Source organism: Petaurus breviceps, unplaced genomic scaffold (assembly GCF_028583685.1).
Source record: "Petaurus breviceps papuanus isolate PSGF00001 unplaced genomic scaffold, PetGlider_PUasm1.0 90895, whole genome shotgun sequence".
Lineage (NCBI taxonomy): Eukaryota > Metazoa > Chordata > Mammalia > Diprotodontia > Petauridae > Petaurus > Petaurus breviceps.
In genome coordinates, this window is record NW_027187372.1 from 26,059,033 (window position 1) to 26,071,991 (window position 12,959).

Sequence of the window (12,959 nt, forward strand, 5' to 3'; positions counted from 1 at the left end):
TCTCTGTCTCTCTGTCTCTCTCTCTCTCTCTCTCTCTGTCTCTCTCTGTCTCTCAGTCTGTCTCTGTCTGTTTCTTTCTCTTTTCCATTAGCATGACCCTTAAAGGAGGAACCTTAGCGAGTTGGAGAATGTAATAACTCCTTAAAGAATCTTCAGCATTGGAAAAGTGGTTCCTCAATACAAGATAACCCAAATGGGGGTTTGTTGGAGGAAGGACGATGGAGAAATGGGATGATACCCTTTCAAGAGTTCCATGATTATTAGTGTCTAGAGTTAGCCTGTGATTCAGCTACCCTGGCTTCCTTCCAAATAATGACCCATTTCCCATCTCAGTGCCTTGGCACTGGCTGTCCCCCATGCCAGGTATGCTCTATGTCCCCACCTCGATCTCTTGGCTCTCCTGGTTTCCTTCAAGGTTCAACTCCAGTCTAACTTTCAGCAGGAGGCCTTTCCCAGTCCCCTTCTTCCTCCTCTTTCCCCACCCCACCAGTGTCTTTCTTCTGAGTATGACCTTACCTCTACTCTCTCTCTATCTTGTATGTTGTTATTTACATGATGTCTCCTCCATCATAATGTGAACTAAGGTCAGGGGCTGTTTTTTCCTTTGTTTCCCTAGTATGTAGCATGGTATCTGGCACAAAATATATCCTTAATAAATGCCGAACTGACTGACTTTCCCCTAAAAAAAACTCAAAGCTTGAAATGGGAATTATCTCACACTGTTCATCCCACCCCGTGAATTTGGCTGGCATGGGGCAGGGGGCAAACAAGAGTCTTGGACCCCTAGGATCCGACTGGCCCACCTCAGCGATGCTGCTCCATGATTGGGGAGGATTTGCCTCATGTTTCAAAACCACTGTGGGCTCAGCCCCATTCACATTTTTCTAGCACTTAGTTAACACAGGGATGAATATTGGCATGGCACCAGGGTCCTGAATCCTCTTTTCGCTTCATGTTCTGACTTGTTGCACACCGTCAAAAAGCTTCCTACATGAAACAAACTACCTGCTCTCTTTCTTTTTCTTCTTTGGTTTTGTTTCCTCTTTCCCATTGTTCATTCCATCCAATACAATCCCTCTTTATGACCTAATATCTAATATGAAAGTATTTGCAGATCCTATACTTGATTGTATGCTGCCATTGGGGGGAGGGGAGAAAATTAGGAACTCAAGGAATTGTGGAACTGAATCTTGTAAATTAAAAGTAAACAAACAAATTAATAAAGACAAAAACAAACAAGCAAACAAAAAAACCCAAAAGCTTCCTAGAGGCTCAGAGTCCCCTTTGATGTACCAGGGAACAGAAAAGCAACATGGTGTAGTGAATATGGGACTGGCTTCTATTATAATGGAGTCAGAGGGACCTGGGTTCAAGTTCTACTCCTGATACATACTGACCAAGTGACCTGAGGAAGTCACTTAATCCCTTAGTGTTCCAGGCAACTCTAACCAACAGGTAAAATGATAATAGCTTGAAATTTTATAGCACAACAACTTTGTTATCTCATTTAGTCCTCATAATAACTGTGAGATAAGTAATATTTTTAACCTCATTTTACAGATGAGGAGGCTGAGGTTGAAAGAAATGAAATACCCAGGGTCACATAGGGAGTATCGGAGGAAGGATTTGAACCTAAGTCTTCCTGATGACAAGACCTGTACTTTATCATCCATACCAACTAGCTGCTCCAAAGGTTAGTCTATGGGCCAATTCACTTGATGAGGAATGAGTCCTTTTCCTCTAGCCGGGATCATTCTATGTCAGTCTGGCTCTAAACTGGGTGGTGAAGTGAGGGCTTTTCTGGTGTTGAGAGGTCAGCTTCTGAGGTAAGGAGTTTTACAATCCTCAGGGGGCACACTGCTTAGTATCAGAATCCTTGTCCTTTGTAACCTGGTTGCCCTCAAGAACCAGAACAAGGTGGTCTGAGCTTTGGGGTCTTGAGAAAGTAGTCACTGCTCCGAAGAGAAATTAATGCCTTCTCCCTTAAATTTGAATAGTTAAGTCTCACGCAAGGTTTAAAAAAAAATTATGTTCTTTTGCGCAAAGCTGGTTTAAACCAGCAGAGCAGATTATCTATCCCCACAAGGGTTTTATTTCTCATCAAAGATTGAGGGTATATTTTCTATTTTAGGGACAGGCCAAGGATGATAGGCTTACAGGATCAAAGCTTTAGAGTTGGGAAGAACCTTAGAGTTATTGAGTAAAACTCCTTTATTTTACAGATGAGGAAACTGAGTCTTGGGGAAGTAAAGTAACAAGGTCAAAAGGTAGCAAGTAACAGCCAGAATTCGAACCCAGATTGTCCACCTCCAAATCTCACACCCTTTCCTCACTCTACCATGCTGTCTTTCAGGGTTACATGTCTATGTACTCACACACATCATCTCTCGCTGACACTTTCTTCTCCCCACCTCCCTTAGTTATTAGACTCTGTACCTCCTCCCTTATCAAAAGTTGTCAAAGAGTAGTAACAAAATCCAGGATATCCTTAGGAATTCCAAATCCCCAGTATCTTTGGAGCTGCCATTAAACCTTTCCCCAAACAGCAGGTGTCCATTCATTGTATTAGGGAAAGATTGATAGGAAAGGAGATTCTCTGATTTTCCTCAGGCAATTTTCTTCTGCATTGAAAGCAGTTGTTGGAGAGCTAAATGCCTAACTTCACTTTCTCTGATAGTATTATTAACTCTAAGCCCCAGCCTTTTCTTTCTCAGGCTCAATAACACCTGAAACCTTCTCTCTCTCTCTCTCTCTCTCTCTCTCTCTCTCTCTCTCTCTCTCTCTCTCTCTCTCTCTCTCTCTCTCTCTCTGTCTCTCTCTCTCTCTCTCTCTCTCTCTCTCTCTCTCTCTTTCTCTCTCTCTCTCTCTCTCTCTCTCTCTCTCTCTCTCTCTCTCTCTCTCTCTCTCTCTCTCTCTCTCTCTCTATCTCTCTCTCTCTCTCTCTCTCTCTCTCTCTCTCTCTCTCTCTCTCTCTCTCTCTCTCTCTCTCTCTCTCCCTCTCTCTCTCTCACTCACACACACACACACACACACACGCACACACATACTGTCATACTGTCCAGATGCTAGCCCAGGACCCTTTGTCCATCACCATTGTTTTTATAAACAATGTGATATCTCCTTACCCACCATGGTCTATTTGAGCGATTCCTCCCAGAAACCTGTTTATGGGCTCTACAGAATGATGCTATTACCCAGCACACACTCTGGTGGGACAGGCTAGCTTCTAATACTCATAGGCTTAAAGATAGAATGGTATTCTTATGACGGTGAGGAGATATAGGACTGGAGATGTATAGATGTATAGATGCCCCCAGGAAGAGACAGGCGAGACCTGATTCCCAAGAAAAGTCCAGCCCTCCTTAGCCTGTCGTGCTATGACAAAGAAGCAGCCTTCCCAATAGCTGCAGATGCTGTTAAACTCACACCCTGCTGAGAGTGAACAGACATATCTCTCTCCTGCTGTGTTGGGGGAACAGAGAGGTTAGCAGAGCACTGACTTGCACTCCTAGGAGACAAATGGGGGAGGGAGGTGACAGCCAGTGGGAATGGGTGCCAATAGTGCTGAATAATTAACCCGCTTTCCTGTTATTTCCCTGACACTCTTTTTTTAATGGAACATTGTTGTTCCAAATTCACATATAATCTGACTTGGCCAGAAATAAAGAGAAACATAGGGTAGTGGCATAAGTCAAAGCATCATATGTGGGAAGCCCCTTTCCCCTGCTTTGCCCCTAAGATTGACTCCAGACTTTGACAAAAAGATGCACATACTGTCAAAATCAATCACTATTTCTTTGTCCTGAGGACAGGTTCAATGCTGGATGACTGAGATTATATCTGGAAATAACAGTGATATAAAAACAAAAGGGATTTATCATTTTTCTTCCGAAAGATGAAACTGATTCATGTAAACTTAGAGAATCTATGCCATTAATTAAATAAATAGTTATGGTTATGATTAATCTTAAGGGTTAACTACTTAGCTCTTGGTTATCTGTATAGAATTTTTAGTATGGACACAGATTTTCACCCTATCTAGCATTATACAGAATAAAGAGTGTTCTTTGTTGTTGTTTAGTCATTTTTCAGTTGGGTCTGACTCTTTTTTCTTTTCTTTTCTTTTTTTTTGGAGGGGGGGAGGTAGGGCAGTTGGGGTTAAGTGACTTGCCCAAGGTCACATGGCTAGTTTTTGTGTTAAATGTCTGAGGCCAGATTTTAACTCAGGTCCTCCTGACTCCAGGGCTTGTGCTCTATTCACTACACCATCTAGCCGCTCCTGGGTCTAACTCTTAATGAGCCCGTTTGGGGTTTTCTTGGCAAAGATACTGGAGTGTTTTGCGATTTCCTCCTTTAGCTCATTTTACAGATGAGGAAACTGAGGCAAGCAGAGTCAAATGAGTTGTCCAGGGTCACACAGCTAGTAAGTATCTGAGGCCAGATTTGAATTCAAGAAGATGAGTCATTCCCTTTGCTACACTAGCTGCCTCAAACAGTGCTCTAAGCAGAAGCAAAAGACCTTAATCCAATGAGTCCTTAACCTTGAGTCCTTAATCCAATACTTCCTAGCTATGTGGCTGTGGAAAAGTCATTTAATTAACCTCTTTGAGCCTATTTCCTTCTCTGTGAAATGGAGATGGTATAGTAACTGCTTTATAAACCTTAAAGCTAGTTATTCTTATAGAAGCAATTATGCATTTCTTTTTAATTTAGGGCAAAAATGAGGAGGGGGGACAGTGAAGAAAGTTCAGGGAGCAGCAACAGCAGACAGTAGGTGGAGTGTTGTGTGGTCATGGCTACGCCAGGGTAGGGGGTGGGCTCTACTACCTTGTGACTCTCTCCTTCCTGTTGTCCCAGGACCTCCCTCCTCATCCTCAACTCTTGAACTAGTACAGGATGATGGATTGCAAGGGGATGCCATGAGGAGAAACCATACCAGCCATCGATCCCATATTGGCACTGGGGGAAAGCCTCGGGTTATGTTCTCCAGTTATGGTTCTGCTATCATATACACTCTATCCCCATTTCATAATTCCATGAAATTTTTAATTGCACATCCTACCCTCTATCTTGCTTGGTAGAAAGCCTCTGTCTAAAGCAAAAATACATGTAGAATCCCAATCTCCTGCCAAACCAAGCAGGAGCCTATGAACACCTAATACAAAAGACCTCTAGAAATAAAAATGAATTTATTTAAGCCTGAACACATGCTCAATGACCTAGCCAGAGCAACCTTTCCCCAGGGTAAGCAGGTGATCCTCTCTTTATGCAAGGCAATAGAAGAGGATAGATTTGGTATCTTGGGGAGATGAGATCAAGAACACAGGACATTCTTCAGTCCTTCAATACCCTCAGCCTGATGAATGCATGATAAAGAGAATAACAAATAACATTCATATAGCACTTTTGTAACATCCCTTTTGAAGGGAGAGGAGGAAATGTGCAAATTTTGTTCCCTTGCTGATGGAAAGGTGATCTGGACTCTCAAAAACACTTGGGATTTTGAGTTTTCACTTGCCTCTTTGGCCAAGGAAATATTCCACAGGTTTGAGATGGGGCTGGAAGACCCCTCCAAGCCCTGCCCTTAACCCAAACCCATTGGACGTTTCCTTGGCCAGAGAGATTAGCAAAAACCAAAAATCTCATAAATCTATGAGAGTCTAAGTCACACCTTCCACTGGTGAGAAAGCAGAATTTGTTCCCCTCCCTCCAGTGCTGTTAAATTTGAAAGTGTGCAAAAGTCTTTACCAACATTATCTAATTTGAACCTCATAACAGACCTGTGAAGTGGGCTTCACAAACGTTATTTCCCCCATTTTAAAGATTAGCAAACTGAGGTGCTGAGAAATTAAATGTCTTACTTATGACTATATAGTTAGGAAACATCAGCAATAGAATATAAACCTGGGTCTTCCTGATTTCAAAGCCCAGCTTGCCATCCTCTCTCTGCCTCTCAGTGTCTTGGATTTTCTGCTCTTGGTAGATGGGTTTAGTTTGTGGTCCACCAGGAGACGGACTTTGAGGTGGAAGGGACTGATTTCTCAAATTTGTCTCCTCCTCTGAGGTAAAATCTATAGCCCTCCACAAAGACAAGCCAATGGGCCCAAATTTCTTCTAGACTATATTCAGGGGAGGGAAGATGGAGATCCTTCATCTTATAAAGCTACTAAGCTGCTTATGACTCCCAGAATTTAGAGCTGGAAGGGGCCTTAGAGATAGATCAGGTCCAATCCCACCTTTCACCCCCTTGAAGTCAATGGAGATTGGTCAATTCCATCAGTGCCCTGGAGCCCAAGTGGTGTCATTTAGAGCCAGGTGGAAAGCAAAGATGGCTGCAATGCAGAGGAATGTAGTGGATTGCAAGCTTAGTAGGAGTCAGTAGCATGTAGGACCTCCAGAAAAGCCCAGGAGATCTTGCGCTGCCTACGGAGAGGTTTGGCTTCCAGCATGTTCATACTGCTCTGGTTAGACCTCACCTGGAGTACCAGGCTCAGTTGTGGGAATCACAGTTTAGGGAGGACATAGATAAACTGGTGATTAAATCAGAGCAAGGCACCTAGAGTGTGGGTCTAAATCTGTGCCAAATGGGGATGAATTGAGGAACTAGGGACATTGATCCTGAAGAAGAGACTATTGGGCAGGGGGGAGGAGTTATCTGCAAGCTCTTGAAGGACTATCAGGTGATAAGACTAGTCCTGTTCTGTTTGACCTCAGAGGACAAAACTAGAAGCAATGGAGGGAAATTGTGTAGTTTAGTGGTGTCCAACTCTTCGTGACCCCGTTTGGGGTTTTCTTGGAAAAGATACTGGAGTGGCTTGCTGTTTCCTTCTCCAGCTTATTTTACAGATGAGGAAACTGAGGCTAACAGGGTGAAGTGACTTGCCCAGGGTCACACAGCTAAGTAAGTATCTGGGGCCCGATTTGAATTTAGGAAGATGAGTCTTCTTGACTCAGCCTGGTGTTCTATCCACCTCGCCACCTAGCTGCCCCAGGAGAAAGTTGGAAAGAAGCAAATTAGGCTTAATGCCATGGATTTTCTAACCATTCATGCTGTCCTTACGTGGCATAGGCTGCCCTGTGGGGCAGTGAGTTTCCCTTCTATAGGGGTCTGCAATCAGAGACCGGATGACTGCTTGGGTATGTTATTGTGGGAATGCATTTGACCTCTTTTTTCACTCCTTCTATGATTCTGTGGGAGTGGGAAGCAGTCAGGGCTTGCTTACCAGGCCAAGGTTGAGGGAGTTGTTGTCATCCTCGGGCATGGGTAAATACACCGCCAGAGCTACGCAATTGGCAAAGATGGTGAGCAAGATGATTGTCTCAAAGGGTCTGAAGGCGAGGTTAAGGAGAGTCCTTGATTACGAGTGGCCCCTTTTGAAGGAAGAGGGTTGAGGAGACGCCTCCCCAAACAACCCAGGACAGTACTCAGGCACAGCCGGGTCAGCGTGCAGAATCTTCAGGGTGCCCCTGCAGAATCCCAGGCAAATAGCCCACTGTCCCTCTGCGGGAGTCCCAGCGGGGAAAGGGGATCTAGAATTCACTCACAAGTCTCCAAGGAGGGCCAGTCTCATGTCATTGTGATATTCTCAGACTCTGGAAAAGTGAATTCCTTGCTCCACATTTACAAGTATTACTCATGTTATCCCAGCCATGACAAATCTTTAGCACCTCAATCTTGTGGTTGCCTTTCTAAAACATTCCTCTGCTTAGAAAAATCTTCAATGTCTCCCCAATGCCTAGAGAATAAAGTCCAATCTCCTAATCACCGCATGTTAAGGCTCTCTGTGATCTGAGACTTTCAATCTTTTTATACCCCCAATTCTTTTGTGGGTACCACCATCCACTCTAGTCCAGTGGTGGCAAAATCAGATAGAAACAAGACCCACAAAACCACACATAAGGATCCCTTCAGGCCACATGTTGACTCAGAAAACCACATACTAACTTTATTTATGTTATATTGTATTTTTGTTTATTTTGTTAGGTATTGCCCAATTATATTTTAATCAGATTCAGGAGAGCTGTGGTCAGCAATATGACCAGTAACTACATGTTTGGTATCTCTGACTAGACTAGACTCTAGTCCAGGGATTCTCAAACTTTTTGGTCTCAGAACCCTTTTACACTTTTAAAAATTATTGAGGGCTCCCCTGCCAGAAGCATTGTTTATGTGGGTTATATCTATTGATATGTACCATATTAGAAATTACGTCTTTATGAAAATAAGTTTTGACTGTGCAGACCTCCTAAAAGGGTTTTGGGAACTACACTTTGAGACTTGCTGCTCTAATCAAATTAGAATTCTCACTGTTTGGTGAAATTCACTTACACATACACACACACAATACACAATTATCCAAATCAGAGCTGTACTTTCCTATCTCTACATCTTTCCTTCCGGAACATCATAGAATCTAAGTCTAGTACTGGAAGAAACCTTAGAGTTCATTTAGTATAATCCCCATTTTATGGATGAGGATACTGAAGTCCAGAGAGGTTAACCTCTGTGTTAACCCATTAGCTTGACTTGCCTAAGTTCACACAAGTAGGAAATGGTAGAACTTGGGCTCCATGACTCTCTCCCATGTCAATCCTGATACTTAGTGGGATGTTGTAGAAAGAATAATGGAGCTGGATTCAGGCAATGAAAAATTGAATCTGTAGGCTTAAATTATGGGTCCTAATTCATACTAGCTGGGCTGACCTTGGGCAATAATAATAATAACAAACATTTTTATAGTATTTAAGATTTGAAAACTTTATACATGTTGTCTTGTTTAATCTGCACAATAACTCTGGGACAAAAGTGCCATTATTATCCCCACTTTTGAGCTGAAGAAACTGAGGCTGAGAAATGGTAAATAGTTTGCCCAGACAGTAAGTGTGTGAGGAAGGATTTGAACTCAGGTCTTCTTGATTCCAAATTCATCACTGTGCCACCTGGATGCCCCATCAACCTCTGAGATTGTAGAAAGGCATAATCACATTTGTACTACCTACCTCACAGTGTTATTGGGAGGAAAGCACTTTGTAAACCTTGAGACTCATATAAATATAGATTATTTTTTGTCAAAGTTTCTGCATCCTTCAAGACCTAGCTCCAATGCCAGCTCTTATAACTCCTAATAAGAAGCTTGGGTTAAATATTGGCTCGGGTAGCTGCTAACCATGTGATCAGGTGCAAGTCACTTAAACTTTCTGAGTTTCAATTTCTATATTTGTAAAATTCATAAACTATATGAGTGAAATTTATTATTATAATGTGAAATTAACCCCTCCCCACAAAACCCCACTTTTTGTGCCACCAGTTTTTAGCTCTCACGCATAGACCACTAGAATGTAAGCTTCTTGAGGGCAGAAATGTTTTTCATTTTTGTCCTCGTATCTCCTAGTGCCTTGCACATGGAAGGAACTTAATACATTTGTCAAGTTTAATTGAAATAGTATTAGAATTATTTGCATAAATATTTTATTTGTCATGCAGAATGGTTTCTCTGTCTTATTCAACTCTGTAACCTTGTTCCTTTTTTTTCTTTTTAGATTTTGTTTTTTCTTTTTCTTTTCTTTTGGAGGGGGGAAGGCAAGGCAATTGGGGTTAAGTGACTTGCCCAAGGCCACACAACTAGTAAGTATGTCAAGGGTCTGAGGCCGGATTTGAACTCGGGTCCTCCTGACTCCAGGGCTGGTGCTCTATTCACTTTGCCTCCTATCTTCTCTGTTGTCCTTTCCAGCACCTGGCAGAATGCCTTACTCCTTGTAGGTGCTCAGGAACCGAATAGTGAAATACTTCCCTCCTCTCACTAGAGGACTTTGGATGCAGAATCATTGAGGTTGACTGTTTAACTTTGTTCTCAGGTATGGTTCTCTTTGGATGTGTGTGGAGGAAACAATGATTGTTATAGAGTCATCAATATGACTAAACAGCTGTGTGTAGAATTGAACTGAACTGAATTTGTTATGGTTAACTTTCTACTTTTGTCTCTTCTGGCCAGACCATCACTAGAAGAATAAGACACTTATCTAGATCTTCCTCTCTCTCTCTCTTTTCCTCCAAAGGATTCATGAACTTCTGGAAATATGGTTAGAATTAAGGCCTAGGGGACCTAGGAAGCTGATGGATAGACATGTATTATGCCAATATGTATCAGGAGCTTGGATGGAAGAGGGCTTGGTGGTGTAACCCTAGGAGAGAATGAACTCTCAAGTTACCAGTGGTTCAAGATTTCCACAGTTAAGTCATCATACACATAGAGTCCTATATACTTGAATACCTCCTCTTACTTGTATATACTTAGAAATGCAGAGCTTTGGGGATGGGGAGGGGGAGGAAAGCAAAACTTGGAAAATTTTTGGTGATGTAAAAACAAAAGATATAAATAAAAATTTATTATTAAAAAAAAGAAATGCAAAGATTCCTTTGGGGATTGGAGAGGAGGGGAGGTAGGCACCTGTGATTTCATCAGCATAGAGAACTTCTGGTGTGGAAACTCCATTTCCATCATTGATGCAAATCCTCAATCAATCTGAAATTTAGAGCATCAAGAGTTGCCTGGGGGTTCTGAGAGTATACATAGCTTTCTACTGTCACACAGATATTAATTGTCAGTGACAAGACCAGATCTTTGTGACTGCAAGACTTATTGTCTGTACACTGATTCATACCCATATACTTTCACACACATTCCCTGCCACCCCCCAACCTTAATCTAAATGGCTTATTTCCATGACTGGCTCTTTCAACAACACTATAAGTCTCTGCAAGTGTGGCTGAGTCTAAAGAAATTTAGAAATTAGGAAAAAATAGGATGGGGTGGGGGAGGTCAGAGCAGAGCAGAACAGATTGGAGCAAAAGATAGGGGAGCAGAGAACAAAGGGAATTAGACTCGGTCACACAAAAACTTCATGCTGCCCTTGAATGAAATTAGGAAAAATTTCCCTCCGCCACTGAGACTCCTCATTCCCGATTCCTTTCTTGCTTCACCTCTGGGCGACAGCTGTGGGGGCCAATGAGTGAGGATGATGTTTCCTGAGCCATCACTGTTTTCTCATGATGGAGCCCCTGCCCTACAACCAGTACAGTAGGAGACAAAGCTGAATTCTGTGGAAATAGGAGGAGGAAGGTGGGTAGCCTTGGGGCTTTAAAAGATGGACTTGGTTGGGAAAACCTCAATTCTGTTGACATTGGAGAATGGGATTGGGGTGGGAGAGGACATGGAAGAGGAATAGAGGAGAGGATATCAGAGGAGTGGGGAAGAGAGAAGAGAGGAGGAAGGAAAATAGGGAAGAAGGAACACAGTTGGGGCAGAAATAGAAAGGGAAGAAAAAAAGGAAAAGGATCAGAGAGTGGGGGTGGGGTGGGCAGGCAGAGAAACCTTTTGGCACAAGGGGAAGAGAAACAGAAGGGGAGATTTGATCTAGGGTAGGCAGACAGCAGCTGTGGGGAATAGGATTCATGAATAGCCCAAGTTATTTCAAACAGCTCTCACAACTCTCCCCTGAAATGGTTTGTTTCTCTTTTTTTCACCTCTTCTTTCCTTTCCCAGGGACTCCATGTGCTCACCTCCCCAGATCCCTGCACTACAACCTTCCCCTACACCCCTCATTCCAAATATCCGGACTCTCTCTATGTCCCATCCCCACCTTTCTCATACCCCGAGACTCACCATTTTAACTACACTCCTCCTTCAGAATCCTTCTGTTCCCCCCTGACATTCTAAGCCAGTTCAGAGACTTCCCTCCTTCCTGACCAGAGTTGAAACAAAGGATGGATGGAGGTGATTTCAATTCTCCGCTCTTAGGGCAATCCATTTGGGCTAAAACAGAAAGTGCTCTTAACCTTCTTTTCCATCTTGGTGATGCCCTTTATGTGAGGACTTCCCTTTCCCTCTCTCCATCTAAATATCTGATTCCCCCCTTCCCCTAACCCCACCCACCCTAACACTTAAGCATTTGTTCACAGAATCTCAAGACTTTTAAGTGGGAAGGGAAGTTAGGGGTCATCTAGTCCAATGCCTTCTTTCTACACTTCAGGAAACTGAGGCCCAGAACTTAGGAGACATATCCTATTATGCAGGTGGCAGAGAGGGGATTTAAATTGAGGTCCTCTGCCTTGAAATCTAACACTCAACCCACAGCCCCATTTCCACTCTCCTCCGTTTTCTCTTTCACCACCACTGTCCCCACACTGATGAAATCAACAGACCTTTGGGGGCCTTGAAGTATTGAATGTTGCTAGCTTCTCGTCTCTCTCATCTCCTGTCTCCTGACCTCTCAAGTGTCCAGCCATTCTGTGAGATCTCCCAGCCTTCCACCCACCCCCTGTCCCCAGCCCTGCCACTTTGTGTGGCCCCAAAGGATACTTCCATTCTACAATGCTGATGCAAGCCTTCCTCAAGGGGTTCTGAAGGGTGAGGCAGAACAGGGCCCGGGGTGGTCGGGGCAGGATCTCAGGAACTGGCTTCTTGGGCTGTTTCTTCTTCTGGTTCTCATCCTGGGGCGAGGAAGGCTCCATGCTTTCCCTGGGGGCTGTTACCTTCTTCTTGTCTCCCCTGCCCTGCCTTCCCCCTCCTCCTCTCCTGCGCCTGTCCTAGAGGGCCCCTTGCCCCGGACTGGACAAGCCTGGGCTCGGTAGCTGCTTGAAATGGGCTGGGGGTGGGGATGGGGGCGGGTGGGTGGCGTGTGTGTAAAATTAGCCCCAGCTTGGCTCCCTGCTGTGCTGGAGTGACAGAGGCCAAGGGGCAGCTGTCGCTCCTTCCCTCACCCATACACCAGCCTGGAGGTGGGATAGGAAGCGATATTCCAGACATATTTTGGGATTGGTGAGTGTAATGTGCTTGAGGAGAGGCTCTTAGAGCAGGGAGGACAAAAAGCAGAGTGAAAAAGGCTTCAGAATATTCCCTGGAGACTGGCTGGGTTTCTTGTGCTAGGGAGATAGTGTAATAGAGTTCTGGATTTGGAAT

At 43.7% G+C, this 12,959-nt stretch overlaps 1 protein-coding gene across 2 annotated transcripts in view; it reads right to left on the bottom strand.

Annotated features, from left to right (window-relative positions):
• Positions 1–12,618, bottom strand: part of CACNA1S (calcium voltage-gated channel subunit alpha1 S) — a 104,577-nt gene extending 91,959 nt beyond the window's left edge. For both annotated transcript variants that reach the window (XM_069074537.1, XM_069074536.1), the window contains exons 1-2: positions 12,360–12,618; positions 7,224–7,329 (exon numbers count right to left, since the gene is read on the bottom strand). In XM_069074537.1, coding sequence (XP_068930638.1) covers positions 7,224–7,329; positions 12,360–12,511 — 258 coding nt within the window. In that variant the 5' untranslated portion in view covers positions 12,512–12,618. The remainder of the gene's footprint in view (positions 1–7,223; positions 7,330–12,359) is intronic.
• Between the last annotated feature and the right edge of the window lie 341 nt (positions 12,619–12,959).